This window comes from Lampris incognitus, chromosome 12, assembly GCF_029633865.1.
Source record: "Lampris incognitus isolate fLamInc1 chromosome 12, fLamInc1.hap2, whole genome shotgun sequence".
NCBI classification, from domain to species: Eukaryota; Metazoa; Chordata; class Actinopteri; order Lampriformes; family Lampridae; genus Lampris; species Lampris incognitus.
Window position 1 is genome coordinate 20307779 of NC_079222.1, and position 21077 is coordinate 20328855.

General features: G+C 41.8%; 1 protein-coding gene across 7 annotated transcripts in view; it reads right to left on the minus strand.

Moving 5' to 3' along the window:
* The window catches only part of prrc2b (proline-rich coiled-coil 2B), a 76278-nt gene that overhangs the window by 18990 nt on the left and 36211 nt on the right, over positions 1-21077 (minus strand). For 5 of the 7 annotated variants that reach the window (XR_008811093.1, XM_056290614.1, XM_056290618.1 and 2 more), the window contains exons 13-25: positions 20821-21011; positions 15490-15691; positions 15171-15375; positions 12994-15033; positions 11590-11753; positions 8155-8270; positions 7896-8037; positions 5380-5456; positions 4895-5182; positions 4576-4677; positions 3882-4074; positions 250-347; positions 35-162 (exon numbers count right to left, since the gene is read on the minus strand). Coding sequence is in view for 6 of the 7 variants with exons in the window: in XM_056290614.1 (XP_056146589.1) it covers positions 35-162; positions 250-347; positions 3882-4074; positions 4576-4677; positions 4895-5182; positions 5380-5456; positions 7896-8037; positions 8155-8270; positions 11590-11753; positions 12994-15033; positions 15171-15375; positions 15490-15691; positions 20821-21011 (3946 nt within the window). In the remaining variant the exon portion in view is untranslated. The remainder of the gene's footprint in view (positions 1-34; positions 163-249; positions 348-3881; positions 4075-4575; positions 4678-4894; positions 5183-5379; positions 5457-7895; positions 8038-8154; positions 8271-11589; positions 11754-12993; positions 15034-15170; positions 15376-15489; positions 15692-20820; positions 21012-21077) is intronic. The other 2 variants (XM_056290616.1, XM_056290615.1) reach the window with 2 other exon arrangements.

Sequence of the window (21077 nt, forward strand, 5' to 3'; positions counted from 1 at the left end):
AGAGGAGACAAGTTATTGGTAGTGGCTGTAATACCGGAAAGGGGGAATAGAGTTAAACATCTCCTGGGACTGGGAAACAGGTAGGCCTCCACGAAGCCCCAGCTGAGCCTGGGCCTGAAGGGAAGTGTGCAAGGAGATGGGAATCTGCTGGGCTGCAGCTGCCTGAGTTGAACAATGAACAGACAAGGCATTATTAGAGTTGTGAAATTGTGTGCACAGACAAACAAGAATGTGTGTAAATGTGTGTACCTGTTGGTAGCTCTGCTGCTGTGTCATGTTGGGAGGTACCAAGCGTGGCTGACTGGGAAAGACATGGCCATCCAAGTACAAAGGTGGAATATGGTTACCTAGAGGGCAATAAACAACAGAGGTAAGTTCAACAGAAACAAGCGAAATGACAAAAAGCCATTGAGTAAACATGAATCTAAAGTAGCATTATGTTATTGGGGGGCCAAATACCGAAAATGCATAAGCACCCTATTGTTTTTTTTTTGTTCCTTTTATCAAATTTTTTTTTAGTACTACTACTACTACTATGGGGTCAATTTTCACCAGGTTCCCATTCACAAAAACTCATGACATTTGGCAATCTCGTCACATGCAAACAGACCAAGGACCGGGTAAATGACAGCCTAGTCAGGGATTGGCAACATGATCCAGAAAGGGCCGGTGTGGGTGCAGGTCTTTGTACCAACCAAGCAGTTAACACACCTGATTCTACAAATCAAAGAAAGTCCTTAGCAAAGACTATTTATTGGTTGACTAATAGAATCAAGTCAATTTTATTTGCATAGCCTAATATCACAAATTTGCGACATTGGGTTTTAAATCAGGTGTGTTTTTGATGGTGGGGGAAATGGGAGCACCTGGAGAAAACCCACCGCAGACACGGGGAGAACATGCAAACTCCACACAGAGGATGACCTGGGATGACCCCAAGGTTGGACAACTCCAGGGTTCGAACCCAGGACCTTCTTGCTGTGAGGCAGCAGTGCTAACCACTGTGCCACCGTGCCACCCAACTGTTCCTGAACAGTATTATTTTTGTGAACCTATAAGCTCTAACAGCATTCCCAATGCCAAAATAGGTTACGTTTCGTTTTTTTTTTTGTAAATAAATTAAAAACTAAAATATAGTGCCAGCACAAGTACTGAACCCCCACACATCAATACTTTGTAGAATACCCTTTTGCTGCAATAACAGCCATGATTCATTTGGGCTAAGTATGTACAAGCTTTGCACATTTTTTCTGGAGTAATTTTTGCCCATTCTTCTTGGCAGAATTTGTACTGGTCTTGCAGGTTGGTGGGATGGCGCCTCTGGACTGTGATTTTCAGTCTGTGCCACAGATTTTCAATGGGGTTGAGGTCCGGACTTTGACTTGGCTACTTCAAAATGTTTACCTTTTTGTTGCTGAGCTATGCCATTATTGCTTTAGCTTTGTGCTTAGGATCATTGTCCTGCTGGAAGGTGAACCTTCTCCCAAGCTTCAGTTTTATGGTAGACTGCAACAGATTTTCTTCCAATATTTCCCTGTATTTAGCTCCATCCATTCTACCCTCAATTTGAACAAGGTGCCCAGTGCCTGCAGATGAAAAGCAACCCCATAGCATTATGCTGCCGCCGCCATGCTTCACTGTAGGGAGGGTGTTTTTTAGGGCATGAGCAGTGTTAGGTTTGCACCACACATAAGACTTTAGAGTTTTGGCCAAAAAGCTCAACTTTCGTCTCATCTGACCACAAAACCTTTACCCACATCCTAACTGAGTCTCTCTCATGCTTGGTAGCAAACTCCAAGCGTGCTTTTATATTCATAGAGCAACGGCTTCTTTCTTGCCTCCCTCCCATACAGGCCAGATTTATGGACAGCTCGTGATATGGTTGACTCATGCACATTTACTCCAGTTTCAGGCATTGACCTCTGGAGCTCCTTCAAAGTGATTGCAGGATCATCTGTGGCTTTCCTCACCTGTCCATGTCTCGCTTGGACACTTAGCTTTGAGGGATGGCCTGTCCTACAAAGCGTCTGGGTGGTGTGATACAGCTTCCACTTTCTGACAATGGATCCAACAGTGTTCCGTGGGACATCCAAACACTTGGACATTGGTTTTATATCCCTTTCCTGACTTCTGCATTTTAATAATTTTGTCTCTTACTTCAGTATGATGCTCCTTTGTCTTCATTTTGTGATGGAGTTCACACCCGGCTAATGAACTTAACACAGAGTGCTTTTTATACCCATAAACGAGAAGGTTAATTAAGTTTCTTTTATTAAGCCCATTGGGGAAATTCATTTACTGCAAACTAACCCATCCTAGCTGTGATCTGTGCAGCTAGGAGCAGTGGGCCGCTGCCTTCATGCTGCGCCTGAGGACCAACGCCAGTTCAATTGCCTTGGTCAGGGGCACAGACATGTGTATAAACCCTAACATGTAAGTTTCTTTTTTTGATGGTGGGGGAAACCGGAACACTGGGAGAAAACCCACTGCAGACCCGGGGAGAACATGCAAACTCCACACAGAGGACAACCTGAGATGATCCCCAAATTGGACAACCTTGGGGTTCGAACCCAGGACCTTCTTGCTGTGAGGCGACAATGCTAACCATTGGGCCACCTTGCTGCCCGTTACTTTAATATCTTACAGGCGCACACTATTTATGTCAAATTCTGTTAACCTGGGTTTCTTTTAGGAATAATTTGCCATTTGTGTAAACTTGGAGCTTTCAGAGCACAAGGGGTTGAATATTTATGCAAGCACTGTACTTTCGTTTTTAATTCATTAATAAAAAGTCAGCGAAACGTAACTAATTTTGGCTTTGGGAACATGCTGTTAGAGCTTATGGGTTCACAAAAATAATATTGTTCAGGAACAGATGTGTGAGTACCTTTTATAATCCAGAAATTAGTGATGACTGTCAAGGAGGTTGAATACTTTTGCAAGGCACTGTACAGGCCAGAAGAGTTTTGGCTTCTTCACTTGCAAGGATTTAGGTAATATAAATTATTCATGCCGTTCTAGTTGGCTCATTACGATACTGTTGGCAAAGTTTCTAATTTAGCATATGTTCTGAGGGTGTGTTCTAAACATTAGAAGAAGATTGTTGCAAATTAGTGTAGCATGAACCAAGATCATCAAGCAAAGACAATACATTGTCAGTGTCTTCAGTTTCCTTTAGTCATAAAACATGGAGTCCACCATGCAAAAGTACTTTCAGAAGCACCTGTTTTGATTCATAATTGATGTTCTCCTGCAAAATATCTGCTCACGAGCACGCCTGGCATAATCGTTCCTTCGCCTGGCTACAATCACTGCTGCAATGATCACTGCAAAGTCTGGGCATGACATCCCTTATAAATGCACTTCAGTTACCACCAACTCTCTGAAGATGCTAATAATTTTCACTCCAACTGCATGTGGCTATTAACACTTGTGTTTTACAATGGGGCTCATTTGCATAGAAAAGGGATAATTTTGCACCACGTACAACTAGCACCAGAGCACCGAGACACTTTTTGCTTGGCAGCACAGTTAGGAATACATTTCACCTTTTGCGGGTGCTTTCAGAATTACACGGTTTCTTTTTGTGGTATTTTTGCAGGTTTAGCAGCCGCAAAAGCCCCACAATCCTTTTGTGAATTTGCCAGTGAGTGATTTGTCAGAGTGATTGTTATTTGGGGTACTTTAACTATGCTATGCACTCTTCCTCATGCATCTTGGCTGACCAATCGTTTAATTTCAGTGACGTTGTTGGTCACCTGTTCCAGCAGCCCAATCATGTCAAACATAGTCACTCACTCAGTCAGCGACATTTGCGTTTGTAGGGCTGGCCCACTGGTACAGTCCGGCCAAACACCAAACAATAAAAAATGTGAGTTTACCCTGCATGGACATGGAGGGTGCCACTGAAGCAACAGGCATGGGGGGCATAGAAACTCCTCCAAAGGAACTGTAGCTGACACCACTGGAGGAGCCAACACTGCAGGGTGGCTGGGCACCTGACGCATTTCCACCAGGAGAGCCCTGCTCAGGTAGGGACTGGGAGTTCTCCCAAGCCTTGCGTGCCGATTCCATCTGAAGAAAGTAACAGGAAAATTCCATTTTAAGGATCATGCCTGTATAAAACAATAATATTGGCAAAGTTGAATTTTTGATAATTAAATCAACTACCCTCATTTCCCTTAAAGTGGCAATGTTGAAGATTCTCACTTAAATAAATGTTGATTAAGCTGCAACCTTTCCCAGAAGGCGGAGGCAATGATGATTAAGCCTACTGGCCACTGATGAAAGCCTTGGCATTTGCAGTAATAGAGAAAAATACAAACGTGTCTGTTCCTGCCAAACATTCTAAGCATCGCACAGGCAGTGATATGTTTTACATTATGCAGCGGTGGTTGGTCCGCCACAGAGAATAGATCAAACACTTTATTTTGATGTTGTAGCAATTGACTCCTGGGAAGTGCATGCTAAAAAGAATGTAACTGGAACCTTCAAGATTGCCACTTTAATATAATTATCAAAACAAATGTTATTAAACTGGGACAGTTCTGATACGACAGAGTAAGATTTCAGCACCTTAAGAGTGAGATCAGCACTAGGAAAGGAGATGGGGTTGAGGTTGATGCCAGGCTGCAGATGGTTGGAGCGTAACATGGGAATGCTCTGATTGAGAGCCGGCTAGGGAAAAGAAAGTTAGAGACCAGTCACTCAGAAATTTTGCTTTACATATGCTGTACTTGGCACCAACTGTTTCTCTTAAATCCGATAAATTACTTCAAAATTTGCACACAACTATACAATTTATTCATCATTTTCCCTGTTTGAACACCTAATAACTATACCCTATCTGTAAGAATTACAAATACGCCACAACTGGAGTCCTAATCAGGCTCACGTTGGTGGTGAGGGGATCCTGAAGCTTGTTGACAGGGTTGGTCACAGGCACTGGGGTAGAGCCTGGTGGCAGGCTAAAATCAGAGTCCTTAGCACTAACACCAAACTCAATGGGTGGCACGGGCAGCACAGTGTCCACATGGAGGTCAACACCATTCACTGGTGTGATAGGGCCACCTTCCAGGCGATCCACACCCTCAGAGCCCTTGCGGTGCTTTAGAGAGCGCTCATTACCAATGGGCCCTGGCTTGTGTTGTTCCTTGTTTTGCTCAGGGCCAGCATCAGAGTCCTGAAAGAAAAAAGTAAATCATAACTAAAATTGTCTAATTTATCACAAATTACATTATTAACATGATCTAAGTTATATCAAATCAGAAAAATGGGAATCAAGTTGACAAACTCTCAAAATATGTGAAAAGGCATTTATCTCTGGACTGCAAAGGTTGACACTTTAAATTAATTTTCCAAAGCATGAGTTTGCTGTACCTCAGAGTTGGGCTCACTCCCAGTGTATGACACCTTTTTAGCCCATGAGTCTCCTCCCGAAGACTGAACCGAGAGAGCTGCAAAGACAAGGAAAAGGATTGATGTTAATACAAATAATTATAATGGATAAACAGATAATGCAATAATTTGTCTTTGATATTGATTATCTGTCTATAGTGATTCCTGATATGATCGTTAGTTTCCTACATAGTACAGCTGCACAGTGCACACTGAGTATATCAAAGTTAGTAAACCACTCCAATTTAGGTAAGATATGGTTGACAAGTTAATATCTATGCATAAATAAAAAATAACATCCCAGCTATTCATTTGTAGTTTTCAATTGTTTTTTAACAAAATAAAGTCAACTGAAAAAATAAATAGCTCTTACAAACATAAAAAAGCACAAAAGAAAAGACCAAGAAAAAAGGCCACTCGAAAAAGTAACATATGAACTTGTTGTATTCCTTCAAATTATGTTCTTTTCAAGTGCCTTATCATATTAAATCACGTTGAAAGTTCTTAGTTATTGCCTCATCAAACATCGGCATTGCAGACATTAAAAGTGGCTGGTTTGAGAAGTTCCACACCGGAAATGTTTTAGTAGCATGTTGGCATGTTGCTGACTTTTTAAAACTTGCCTCACTGCTGAAAGTTGTGGATAATGTAAGTTTACAACACCTAAGTGGAGCGCAATCGGGGTTTACAACACCTATGACAGCTGGTGTAGATGGAGAGCAAGGCAGTTAATTAAACAAAGGATTGAAACTTTATCGGGTGTTATATGGTGTGGAGTTCAGGGAGGAGTTAAGACAGACACTGGGTGGCAGTGAAGAGTTGCCGGATGGCTGGGCAAGCACTGCAGAAATAGTGAGGGAGACAGCTAGGAAGGCACTTGGTGTGTCATCAGCACAGAGGAAGGAAGACAAGGAGACTTGGTGGGGAAATGAAAAAGTACAGCAAAGTATACAGAGCAAGAGGTTGGCAAAGAAGAAGTGGGATAGTTAGAGAGGTGAAGAAAGTAGACAGGAGTACAAGGAGATGCAGCGTAAAGCGAACAGAGAGGTGGCAAAGGCAAAGGAAAAGGTGTATGGTGAGTTGTATGAGAGGTTAGACACTAAGGAAGGAGAAAATGACTCGTACCGATTGGCTAGATAGAGGGACCGAGCTGGGAAGGATCTCCAGCAGGTTAGGGCGATCAAGGATAGAGATGGAAATGTGCTTACAAGTGAGGAGAGTGTGTTGAGAAGGTGGAAGGAGTACTTTGAGGGGCTGATGAATGAAGAAAATGAGAGAGCAAGAAGGCTGGATGATGTGGGGATAGTGAATCAGGAATTATGGTGGATTAACAAAGTGCATTAACAAGGAGAAAGTGAGGGCAGCTATGAAGAGGATGAAGAGCAGAAAGGTGATTGGTAGTAGTAACAGTCTTCAAATGGTTGATTTTTTTTAAATATTTGATTTCATTTTTGAACATTCAGTGTATTCCTGGATGTATATTCAATGCACAAATGCAATGCACATAGCTCGGCATGAAGGATCACGGATATTAGTGAGCGGTAATGGTGGGTTAAGTATCACTACTGTTTGCACAAGGTGTGTGTGTGTGTGTGTGTTCAAGTGCCTTGTTCCATTGCTACCAGTATAGCATGGCTGTGGTTCAGTCAACAATAAATCGTCTTCTGGATTAGGAATAAACTTCCGCATTCCGTGTGTGATCTGTCCATAGCTGAATATGGGGCTACGCTGCTTTGACATACGGGATGTTGTGTTAAAAGTTTGCTGTCTGTTATAGTATAAAATGTTCTATGTATTTTTTGCCCCCCCCCCCCCAGTCTAAGTTTTATGTACCCTATAGAAAAACAGTAAAAACAACAAAAATATTGGCTGAGGTACAAGTGTCTAACTTGTCACAACAAACAGCACCGTGTCGCTGTGTTTCAGAACTACAGAAAACACTATTTGTGCGTTGTCACAACACTATTAGATTTGAACCTCATGGCATGCTGTACTCGGCGACGTGATAAAAAACTGTTTGCTGGCCATTCAAATCAATACAAAAATCATGAATGTTGCACAGCATTTAATATGACGCCATTATAGACTTTCTCTCAGCACTTCCAACTCTTGACTGACTTCTCGCATCCCTGCTTAAAACGCACTTTTATCACACTGCCTTCCCTGATTTCATCTGATTCTAGTTTTTTTGCCACTTTTAATTTTGCTGTTTTTATATATTTTTATGTTTTCTGTGTTCTTTTCTTTCTATGTGAATCACTTTACAACTTTGTTTTGATAAGTGCTATATAAAGATGTTATTATCATTATTATCACAATGGTTGATGTTATCAAACTCAACTGGTCAATCCGAGTTGATGCTGCTTTCGTTAGATACCCATGGCTTTTCCAAAACTTACACAAAATTAAAATTCTCCTTAACTTTTCCAGGGCCTAAAAACTTAACTTTGAAATTTACTGACATTTCCAGGTTTTTCATGACTATACCCTGTTCCTACCTGAACTGTTTGTCTCCCAGATCTCAGTGCCCAAGTTGTTGGAGGAGAGTGCCTCTTCTGGTTGTTCGATGCTCATACCACCCTGTTTTTTGGCAAACCGTGGTGGTATCTTGGAGGCAATTGTCCTGTTCTTAACTTGCACCTAATCGAGTAACAACAAGACATCTAGTCAACAACCTCAACCTTCATAAAGCCTTTTCCCATGTCTTCCTCAGCATGGTTTTTGAGCAGTTGAACCGAGCAAGAACTTTTAACTTACTCCTGTTGCCTGTTCCTTCCTCCTCCGCTCTTCTTCCTGCGGCCGTCTCTGTTTCTTTGACAGTGTGTCCTGGTACCCATCTGGACTGGACACTGAACCTCCTGCATCACCCTCAACTACAAAATGACATCATTACACATCAAGTCAATGTAAATATATATGTAACCCAGTGGATAAAGTGAGCTATGAGCATTTAATGAATAAGTTAAAACAGAATAAGTTAAATGAATAAATACAGTACATTCAATAAATAAGCTACAGTTCATTTCACGGTTATGTACACGTTTATTTACAATGGTTATAAGTTATGATATGTACAACTTACAAGGTCTAACGTGAGTTCATTCATGAGCCTGGTTTATTTGATGTGTAGAATATACAGTACGTGTTGCTAGCTTGGTTGTTAGGCTTACAGCCTAACTGATGTTAAATGTCATTCATTCCTTTCTTTTCTTTCATTGGTACGTCTGTAATATTTAGCCAACCAAAATGTATGCTGAGATAGAGGGGCGGGACTTAGTACTACGACGTTAGGTCGCATGAGGTAAAGAATTAGAACGCTTGAGGACACCGCTGAGGAAAGCTGCTATTCTGTATTGTGAGCTGTTTGTACATAACGTCGGGATCAACAGAGCATTATTCGTGGGATGTATGTACTAACTAGATGTACAAGAGGTAAATATGTTTCTTGTGATGTTTGTGAACTGTAACTCCCCGTTATAGTGTAATATGAATGTTCTAATAGCTAATCGCGGCAAGTGGTTAGCTTAGCATAGTGACGTTAGCTAGGTTGCTAACGTTAGTTTGAGTGACAAGTTGATGCTAGACCAAATCGAGATGGTATTTGGACTTGGTAGCTCAGTGTATCCTGTTGATTCAGGATTTGGACATAGTCTAAGGTGAGAGACCAAAGACCAGGAAAGCTCTCCGTTGGACGACTGCGGAGACCGTTTCCTTCCCCTGGTGTGCCTGTGACTGTCCGGTGGTTTCTTCACGCCCTCACTCATTCTCCTGCGCTCGCAACAGAGCGCTTGACCCCCCCCCCCCCATCTCTGCGCCTCTCTTCGGCCCCCTCTTCCCCACTCCGTTTCCATGGATACGTGAGTACTGAAATTAAGCATGTGCTATTTTGTTTATGCTTGTCCAGAAACAAGCGAAGCGGCCAATTACAGTTTTAAGGCCTCACCGCTCACAAGCAACGTCAGGCCTGCAACAGTAATGTCACACTCTAACGTTACACTTGGACTGCGTTACATTGTGTGAGAGTGTGTGTGTGTGTGAGTGTGGGCCCACAGTTTTATTTGGTTTTATTGGTATATGTGCAATTTGTCTTTACATTGATTGAGTTGACAACAGAGTTTTATTGGAAATATTAATTATTATTGAATAGAATTGGAACAGGCTTTGAGCCATTTGTTTATACATATTGTGACATTGTCTATTATTATTATTATTATTACTGACTGTTGATAATTCCAAACTACAAATATTTTACATTAACATCTGGTTAATAAATACCTATCTTTTGGTATATTTGAATTTAAAGCAAATGTGTTGTGTCACAGACATTTAGAATAGACAATTCATAGTGGTATTAAAAATATAAATACATTTAAAGGTTTAAAAGGAAGTCATATTCAAACTACTTCCACACAGTTAATGGAGGCACCGCCAATAGTTATAATCTAAGTTAAGAATTAAGAAACACTTGCTAACAATTTAAACAGTGTATTACTTCAGGTAATAGCACCACTTATTTAAAGCAGAACCCAGGCCCCACCTACATGGTAGGGGTTACATATAAATATATCTGCAGGCCATAAATGGGGTGAAAATCTTTTTGTCACAAATGACAGGGAACTTTCATTTTAGAAGCAAAATTATGACAATGCATTTTGCTTCCCGTTCATTTCAATGATTATTTCCCCAGTAGCATGTATAGCCTTACAACTGATTCGGCTGGATGTTTCCAAATGTAATGGCTTTAAGATAGAGGGAAAAAAGCCTAGCTTGCAGTCACCATGGAGGCCACAGGGCTGTTTGCTGCACTGCTGAGTGTGACAGTTTAATGGCAGCACCAAATTATATTTCTTAGTAAATAATGAGATCATTAAGTCCAAAAGTGTAACATCATTTATATTGTAGCTATGGTTAGCTTAAATCATATCTAACAAATATAATGAATGTGCCGGATTTGCCATACAGAAAGGACATTGTTGACAAGAGGTAGAGAAATAATCTGGGTCTTGTAAAAAAGTGTGGGCGGAGCTGGGCAATCATTCAATATCATTGTTTATCGTCTTTCAATGGCATTGTATGAGGATGTAATTCGGGTATTGTCATATCAGGATACACAAATTTGTTAGCTGAATAAATGATAAGAATCTATTCCCTCAACTTTCTTGCACATTGAAGTCAAAATATCAGGGATTATTACACTTTACACTACCAAAAAGTGTAAATAAAACCATATAATGTTATGAATCCCAGTTGGATGCTGATATATATTATATAGAAGCAGATATCACATGCAACACAGAGGCAGATGGTGTAAAAAAAAAAACGCTTCAGCTAGACATAGTACTAATAATATAATAATCCATCCCTCCATCCATTTTCCAAACCGCTTATCCTACACAGAGTCGTGGTGATACTGGAGTCTATCCCTGCAGTCATTTGGTCGCAGGCGGGGAGACACCCTGGACAGGCCATCAGGCCATCACAGGGCTGACACATTCACACCTAGGGACAATTTAGTATGGCCGATTCACCTGACCTACATATCTTTGGACTGTTGTATTTATATAACACTTTTCTAAAACAATGTTACAAAGTGTTTCACAAAAAAAATAAAAATAAATTATAAATAAAACCATACATAGGTGCCGATCCTGTGGATGCTCGAGCGTCTACTGTAAAGGTTGAGCACCCACAGGGATGGCCGATCGAAAAATAAATAAATGGATAAATAAATAAATAAACAAGACTGTGTGCTGGTATGGTGTAGCCCATTATAATTTGCAGCAGAGCAGTGTTGCTGTTTCTGTCTATGTTAGTGTGTCTACATGTGTGTATATAATGTCGTTTTCGATCTTAAAATTAAAATGGAGGGACTGCTTCAAACTGATTGCAGAGTCCTATCGTTTCACGCTATGGCACACCATACAATAGAACTTCACTTAGAATGTGATAGTTGTTCTCTCTCTTTGGCCTTTGCCACCAGAGTTTCTAAATAAGTCTACTGAAAACCTTCAGGCTTCACATTCGTATCCTAAAATTTTGTTGCAGAGGTTTTAAGATTTGCAAATCCACATTGCAGCTCGGACTAATCTTGGCCCCAAGTTTATTTTTGACATCAACGTACTGCATATTTATACATGCATACATATATCAATATATTTTTTAATTTCATTAACTTTTAAATGTGCGACTTACTTGGGTAGCTGGTGAGGTCATACTGGGACAGTGGTTCAGCCATGTCTGACTTGACAGAGCCTGACTTCAACTCCATATCCAGCTTCTTTCCTGTAGGCTCATTCGGCTCTCTTTCCTCAGTCTGATCTACATTGTAGACCGGGCCTGAATCATCTGGGCTCCTGCTGGTGACATGATGGGGAGGGGGAAAATTGCTTATTTGTGGGTGTTATGCTAAAGTTAAAACTACAGGTGCATGACATATTGGTCAGCTTGTCATTATCAATAAAGCCTTAAAATGTGTTATCGGAATTAGGGAATTACAAAATTAGGCCCGATATGTGGCACTGATATGATGTCACTACAGCCTGCAAAGAAAAGTCTGCAATGTAGGCTATTTCTATTTCAATGTGACAATTACTAGCATGTTTTGAATATGAATATCTAACTTAATAAGCAATTTTAAAAATGTTAAGTGATGACTGAAGGGAGCAGATTTCCTCCTTTTGATATTTTCAACAATTAGTCTTCACTTGCGGCGATTACTATGATGGTCCTCATTTTACAGTGAAGCTTTAAGGATCGACCCGCTGTAGAACAAATCTAAGAGCAAATGTGTGAAATTGTTATGCCAAAATAAATAGTAGATGATTTCTCCATTTAAGCTGAAGTAATTTGTACTCATCTCCTTCAGTGAATGCAGACATTAAGAAACAGTGTGGTGGTTAAGTTATAAATCAGGGCAGGTAATAAAGTAATAAAGCCGCTTTTTTTTTAGACAGCTGCAGCTGCACCAAGCATCACAGTTACATAACAGGTAAACTCCACTAGTGGAAACTAAGACACATGGTGGGACTGCCATGAAACAAAAAAAATTATCAGTATCTGCCAAAATGACCATGGAAAAGATCAGTTATCAGATATCAGCAAAAAATACAATACCATGCATCCTTAGTTAAAACCCAAATGTGGACGCAATCTAATCAAAAAATCTTCCATTCAACTTAAATTGATCAGTTTGGGTAAGTATTTGTGGTATAAATGTAAATCAGTTCTAAGAAAATAGTGCATTAAAAAGGCTCATGTCATGTGAAATGCACAAAAACCCACCCAGGACAGACCGATGGATGGACCCTGATCTGCATGGGTTGAAATCAGAATCTGCTATAAAGTAGTAGAATGGGCACTGACCAATTGATGCCCCATTTCAAAGAAAGGTATCCTTTCATATTGTTACGACATTTGCAAACTGATAACCAAAGATAGACTAATAACTGGTTTCTAAGCAACTATAGCAGGCCTTTTTAATGAAACACTTGAGCATCACAGCAACTCCAAGCAAGTGTTGGAGATGCTTCCCAGAAGTAATACACAAGGGAAAAGTTTAAAAGAACCTATTTGCAGCAAGGCACTCACTGGACTCACCTCTTACATGGAGCTCCTCCATTTTGCCAACTGTCACTTCTGTTGGACGCTGATGTAGTGGAATTATCTGGTGCTCGTGTCATCTTACTGCCTTCCAGTAATGTTGGCTCTCCTTTTCTGTTCTGTCGTTCCACCAGAGGACGCTGGCTAGAGAAGCTCCTCTTAGAAAGCTCCCTCTTTTCCCCAGAGCCTGGCTCACTGTGGCCTGAGTCTGATGGAACATCACCTGGTCCCTGCTGAGCCCCTCCTCCATTTCCACTTCTCTTCTCCCTCCAGTCATTAAAGTCACTATTGTCTGAGCCTGTCTCCCAGTCCTCTGCCTGCCCATGTTGGCTGGAACGTCCACCAGAGTAGTGGCCGCTAGGCCAGTTGTCCTCCCCACTGCCTTTGGAGCGACCATGCCAGGGGTTGGCAAAGTCTCCACCATTTATGTATTCATCACTAGTCCATTGGCCTGAGCCAGGTTCACGTTCTTGGCGTAGACGGCGGAAGCGGGGTGGTTTGTCCTGACGGGGTGGACGACGCCTCCTAAGGGCCTGCCTGTCAGGGTTGTCGTTGTCTAAATAGTATTCTCCTTCACGTTCCTCTGTGCCATTTTCCATAAAAGAGCTGGTGAATTTGGGAGTGTACTTGTTGGTTTCACGTTCTCCTGGAGGTCTGCGAGAATAAGTAGACTCAGCTCCAGGGCCATAACTATTTTCATGCATGGAACCTCCACCACTGGTGAATTGGGCTCCCCGGCCTCTCCAGGTGGAGATATCCCTGGAGCCTCCAAAGCCTCGGGCATAGCTCCCAGTGGTATTCAGTCTGGGAGGAAGAGTGCGGCCTCCAAAGCCCTTGCTGACCTTAGCCTTGTCTCTGTTGTCACTAGCTGCTTGATCCTCAGTGTACACCTTGTTTGACCTCCAGGAATCCCGGTCAGCTTTACGAAACTCTACAGGCTCTGTATAACTTTCCCCATTTTCAGTGCCTTTCTGGCGACGTCTTTTGGGCAATTCCTCATATTCAGAGGCTTCACTCAGGGTCTCGCTAACATTCCGCCTTCTTGGCTTTCCCCTCTGGAGATCCTCTACCTTGACAAATTCCCTGGATGGACCTCGGCCTCTACCTGGCCTTTGGGCTCCATTGCTGTTATAACCCCCACGGTGGTTGTCTCCACCTCTACCGCCTCGGCCTCCTCCTCTAGAGCTAAACTCCCTGAAGCCCCGGCTGCGCCCTCTACCAGTTCCTCTGGCTCCAGCAAAGGCCTGCTCCTCATCAATGAATATCCAGTTATTGCGCCGGGGTACCTGGGGCTCCCTACTCTCCTGGGTGTCTCTGCATGACTGAATTTTACTACTGTCCCAGCTGCACTCCTGTGAGGAGTCTTCATTCTGGGTACTGGTAGGTCTCTCTGGTTTAACAGGAGCTGGTGGCTGATGTTTCTCTTCAACTTGCTTCTCAACAGCAGGAGAGGCCGAACGCCTGTTGCTGACAAGTTGGTTATCCTTCTTTAAGTCATAGACATTGGTGAGGACTTCTTTCTCCAAGCGGTAAGGTACAGGCTTCTCCTCTGGCTCAGGTTTGGGCTTCTCGTTCTCCTTGTCCTCCACTTTGAGGGCCTTAAGCACTGGCTTTTTGATGGGTCCTGTTCTGCGGCTCAGGGTGCGGCCACTAGTTTCAATTGGTTGACTGACACTACTACCTGAACTAGAACCAGGTTCAGACCACTGGCCTTGAACACTAATGGGTCCTGCATCTTTCTTCTGGACTCCATCTCTTCTCCAATTATCCGAAGAGCTTTCGAAGGCCTCGTCCTGAGTTTCAAGAACATCTTTCAGGTGTTTCTCTCTTGAGTCATCTTTGGGGTAGTCACTGTCAGTATGTTGGTGAGGGTGGTTTTGAGACACAGTGAGTGAGCCTTGTTCACGATGTTGGTGGTCTCTGTCAGAACCTTGACTCTGGTGGAAGCCCTGGTGAGGGAGGTCTTCTGGGGAATGGTCCAAGCATTCATTAGTTTTTTCCTCATAAGACTCATGTTGGGAGCACGTCACATCACTTCTGGAGAAAGATGCAAAAGAGCTGAATTAAGAAGGGTACAGCAAATAGTGCAACTAATCAACACCTACCCATCTAGAAAAAAATACCTACTAAATTGTGCTAAATTATTTCGACATTTCTTGTTTATATTAACTGACCGGTCATCCGGGTGGCCATTGTCAGAGCTCTCATGCTGTCTCTGGTAAGGTGGAGTGAAACTGCGCAATGGATAGCCATCTTGGTTCCACATGGGGTAAGGCTCAGTGGAAGGGGCTCTTCTCTCCTGGTGCATGTTAAGATGGCAACCCTCATCAGAGCCAGGGCTATTGAGATGGTCTTGATGTATAATGGTTTTTATCATTCCTATGTGACAAAAAAGTATATCATTTCTGGCAGAGTTCACACTGGATAGTAAAGCTCAAGATATTTTCATCTTTTGCGCTTCCACACCAACATCTCTTTTGAGCAAATGTTCACCTGAAGAGTGGACAGTATTTGGGTAGTAGTCAACAGGAGTTCGGCCCTGGGCCATGCGGGGATCCATAAAGGGAGGCATCATCATCCACCGTGGGTCAAACCCAAGAACATGTGGGGGGTAGTAGCCTCGCTGGGGGTGGCTGGAGCTAGAAGGGGCAGGGTGGCCTGACTGCTGCCAGTGTTGCATTTTGTATACTTGTTCCTGAAGTAGGAATAAGAGGGACACAGATTTTAAATTCAGACTAATCTGTAATATAGCAATTTATTTTTTTACATTCATGTCTGAATAACATGCAATGTAAAAGGTACTTTAAACTGGGAATCTGCTCGGGATATTCTGACACATTAGTTGCATATATGTACTGGCCAATTTTAATTAGACTGCTAATTCATTATAACAAAGTGAGTCAAATTTCTCTGCACATGGAAAAAGTGTTGATCTCAGCAGGGTACACAGCATCAAATAAATACGTAAAAGATGTGGCCAGAGAAAAACAAAAAGCAGTACCAACAGACAATTAGAGACCACGACAATCTTAATGGTCCTAAAAACAAGCAATTGGTAAAATTCACAGGACACCGTTCCTGGACATTGGCTAGCAAACTGTGGCAAAGCCTGTTGTCTTGACATAAAGCCAAATTGTTGTATGTGATGGCTGAGGATAGTGAAAATACATCTTCTCTAATGTTCTCTAATTTCGACGGGCGCGGCCAAACATCGGTACACAAAAGAGCCACTCATATCTATGGCTCTGTTAGCGACGGGCGTTGGTAAACATCGGGACACAAAGAGCAATGGACATCTATAGCTCTAACGACTCCAAGAGGATAAATTCTGAGTCTCATCACCAGCCAGACAGACTAGCTTGGTCTAGTCAGAAAGGCACGAACTGAGGAAGCCTCTTGGATGAGAGGCGAAATGTCTTCACGGATATATACCAAGTCCAGTTGCACTTGATTCAACTCCTTTGGATAACCATGACCTGGATGAATGAGAACATTCACAGACATGTTCTCTAATGTGTAAATTGATATATCAAGTGTTAAGAGTTTGTTGGTTGTGATTTATGTGGTAAAAATTATTCTATGCAACCAAATATGATATATAAGCATTTCCCAAATGATATAAGCAGTTTCCAAATGGCAGCTCTCCCACAAGCACAAATTACAAAGCTCATGAAAACTGTTCAAAAAATGTAACCCTGCAATCCAAATAAATTGACACTGAACAGGATTGCAACTGGTGTTGAGATCCAGCTTGCTGTACATTTGTCCCAGCTGGTGAGCTTTAACTTATGACTAATCTCACATAGTTTATCCCGGTTTTAGCACATCAAGTGATTGAGACATTTATGTGCATAATTTATATTGCTTCATTAAAGCTGCTAAAGGGATTTTTGCCGACTCTGTGCACCCATCTGTACAAAAGTGATAGTATTGTGTGCTAGAACAACTTAATTTCACAGTGCATTGCCTCTACTCACATATTTCCCCCATTTGTACATCGGGGAAACCAAACAGATGCTGGCAAAGAGGATGGCACAACAAAGAATTGCTACCTCATCAGGCCTCGACTCCGCAGTCTACACCTATCTACTGGCCAGTGGCCACTCTTTCAAGGATGAGGATGTGCACATCCTTGATAGGGAGGAACACTAGTTTGAATGGAGAGTCAAACAGGCCATCTATGTGAAGGGGGAACGACCATCACTGATCTGAGGGGAGGTGAGCTAAGAGTACATCTGTCACCATCTTATAACGCTGTGATTGCAACTATTCCCCAATCCTCTGTGAAGAGTATACATGGCCATTGTAACTCTTAATTAAAGGTCACGGCAACTTTTCCTTGGGGATTTTAACAGAGCAAACCTCAGACACGAATTCCCAAAATACAGACAGCATGTTACATGTCCCACCGAGGGCGGGGGGGGCTCTATCTGTCAGGTGTTGCAGAGAAGCAGTATGTAAGAGTGATGCAGGATATGTATGAGGGCAGTGTGACAGTGGTGAGGTGTGTGGTAGGGTTCAAGGTGGAGGTGGGATCGGCTCTGAGCCCTTTCTTGTTTGTGGACTATAATGTTTGCTGATGACATTGTGATCTGTAGCGAGAGTAGAGTGCAGGTTGAGGAGAGCCTGGAGAGTTGGAGGTATGGACTAGCGAAAAGAGGAAATGAAAGTCAGTAGGAGCAACACGGAATACATATGCGTAAATGAGATGGAGGACAGCGAAATGGTGAGGATGCAAGGAGTAAAGGTGATGAAGGCTTATGAGTTTAAATACTTGGGGTCAGCTGTTCAAAGTAACAGGGATTGTGGAAGAGATGTGAAGAAGAGAGTGCAGGTAGGGTGGAATAGGTGGAGCAGAGTGTCAGGAGTGATTTGCAATAGAAGTGTACTAGCAAGAGTTAAAGGGAAGGTTTACAAGATGGTAGTGAGACCAGCTATGTTGTATGGTTTGGAGACGGTGGCACTGATGAAAGACAGGAGGTGGAGCTGGCAGAGTTGAAGATGCCAAGATTTTTGTTGGGAGTGACAAAATTGGGCATCGAGAACATTGGAACCAGTTCCAAAATTCCAGTTCCAAAGGAATGGTTCAGAAATTCAAATTTCGATTCTGCCTATCTGTTCCTAAATCAACTTCACTTGCGCTAAAGTTAGTTTTAGTTTCCGTGGCGGCAGCATGCAGCTTCAGTAGTTTCTGCCTCTACACATTAAATGTGCGGCATCATGGACCAGAGGAAATGACCGTCAAAAGTGTGGCTTCATTTTGCCTTGAAAAATTAAGGGTTGGTACAATGCCTGTGGCAAAATTATTTTGTGCAAGGGAGGATGCATAACAAATATGGCCAAACACCTCCACCTACACGGTGTACAAATTAACTAGTGTACTGTGTTTGACACGTTGCGCCGGTCTCCATCTCCTGCCTCAGCGTCCTCTTCACCCAACCCTGAGCAAAGAGCAAGCAGCACCTCATCGCAACTGGGTAAGTGAAAATTAGTAATGTTTGTCTTATTCGCAACAGCGAGACAGCAAACAACTTATACATGAGCGAATTGCAATAAACTGTATGCACATACTGAAATGTGTTTTTTTTTTCTGTGCTGAATGCTCACGTATACAGCCTGAGAAGGCAGATATGCTCACAAGAACTGTTTCTAATTTAAGGAGTTTAATACCTGATAGTCCGGACCAGGTTGTGACTGTGTCTTTATTTCTTCATCTTCATTTATGAAGACAGTTGTTGTAAATGTAAATATAAGAATGAGACATTCCCATGAATGATCTGTTCTTAAAACAGAATGGCTGGTATAAAGTTTTTTTAAAATAATTTTTTCTTCTGTGAAATAAACATGTGAACTGTTTTGACCCCGACTCTCTAAGAACCAGAATCGAGAATTTTTAAGAACCGGAATCGAAAGCAGAATCGGAATCAGAATTATTAAAATCTAAACAATGTCCAACCCTAATTAGGAACGAGTATATTAGAGGGACAGCTCAGGTTGGATGGTTTGCAGACAAAGCAAGAGAGGCAAGATTGAGATGGCTTGGACATGTGTGGAGGAGAGATGCTGGGTATATTGGGAGAAGGATGCTGAATATGGAGCTGCCAGGGAAGAGAAAAGAGTTTTATGGATGTCATGTGGGAGGACATGCAGGTGGCTGGCAGAGGAAGATACAGAGGACAGCAAGAGATGGAAACGAACAATCCGTTGTAGCGTCCTCTAACAGGAGCAGCTTAAATTAGCAGTCGAAGTAGTAAAGTATTTTTTTCCCTTTTTTTTTTAAACCTGTGCTGTCGGTAGGCTTGGCATATATTTCATACCTGTCTGACCCTTGGATAAGTCAAGAACCCTCTTAAATAGATCACTCCTACTGGTCCAAAGCTGTTTAACTTGATTTATTGATGTACAGTTTGATTCAAACTTTACAATTAATCGTTTCATTTAATTCGACAAGTGCTGTTGGCAGACTTGGCATACAACTAGGGCTATCAAAATTGTTCAAAAATGACGTTCGATTATTCCTTTAAACACACACAGGTTTGAACCCATTCAAATATATTTTTCCGCATTTTGTCCATAAGAGGGCAAACCAATACGAGAGAAATAACTACTTGTATAGGTATATTTATTTCAACCTAAACATGTCTTTTCAAAGAAGTACATACCTACACATTACAAAATAATAGAATGTCTTATACCGTAAAACTTCATTTAAAGACTATAGACCCCTCTCTTTTGCTCTGCGCCATGGTGAGAAATGGAGTGAGTGAGAAATGAGAACGCACTGTCTCTCGGAACGAGATAGATGATTCGTAATTGATGTGTTATTCGATAGCCTAATTTTTAGACAGATTAGGTAATATTCATACTGGTTTAAATAAACAATTTGATAGTATTTTTGGTAAACTAACTGTAGCTTACATAGCTTGCGTATTACTTTATCTTGGGATTCCACAATTTTTCTATTTTCCGACCAAAATCCGAAGTATTTTCAAATGGGGCTTTTTATATTGTTTGGAATGAAATTCACTCTCTCTGCGGCTGAGTTGGGTTGTGAACTCTGTCATCTTTACCACACGTTTGTTGTTTAATTATTCGCTCGTTTCAGCTTGACCTAAATTTAATTTTCAACCAAGGAAAGTGACCTTGTGTGACTCTTGTCCATCATGCAGCATATTCAGTGCAACGGCCAATGCTCTCGCGAGAATTTACGAGGCAGACAGCCAAGGTAGTGCTGCTTTTTTCACAAACAAATATTAATTATCACAGTCAAATGTCTTGTTTTGTTTTTTACAATTCGGTTATATATTTGAATTTGGAATATTCCTTGACACAGCCCTACATAAAACACAAGGAAATTATCTTAAAAACAGTGCAAAATGAAGGCTGCCATTCTTCTTTTAAAGCTTACATACAGCTAATTGGCATTTACCTATATTATGTTTCCGTTGTGATTTTATTACTTCAACGCTTTGATGCCAGATTAAGTGCAATGGTAGATTAAAACTCAATATTAGACTGATAGCCAAGAAAATACTAAAGGGCTTTAACTGAAATCCATTAAGAGTTGGGAAAATTCTCAGCTGGCAGATTCTCAGAATGTTAGCTGTCAACACTTATAAGTTCAATAAAACAAACAGGTAAGACAGCACCCTTTAAAAGCTATGTTACTTTACCAGTGAAGGTGGTGACTAGCCAGTAAAATCACCTGCTTCATTTAAGTCTCAGAAATGCCTTAATCATGGGATAGCCACTAATAAATACATTGAAGCAATTAAGCTCAGGTTAGGACATTAGGGGTTTGAGGGGGTGTCAGCTGGCACTCACCTGCTGCTGGTGGTGCTGTGGCTGCTTCTGAAAGCGAGGCGGCATTGGCTTGGAGGGGTGATGCCCAGTGCAGTCACTTGGAGGGGAGGTGGGCTCCTGTCCATCATCCTCATTGCTATGGTAAGATGAGAAGCACGGCTCCTCACGGTAGTTGCGGCCTGGTGAGAGATCCGGCGGGCAATCGCTTACATCTGGGGGAGAGGATTTATTTGATTAAAAGCAAAAAAGTTTGGTTAGCATCAAAACTTAGCCATTAA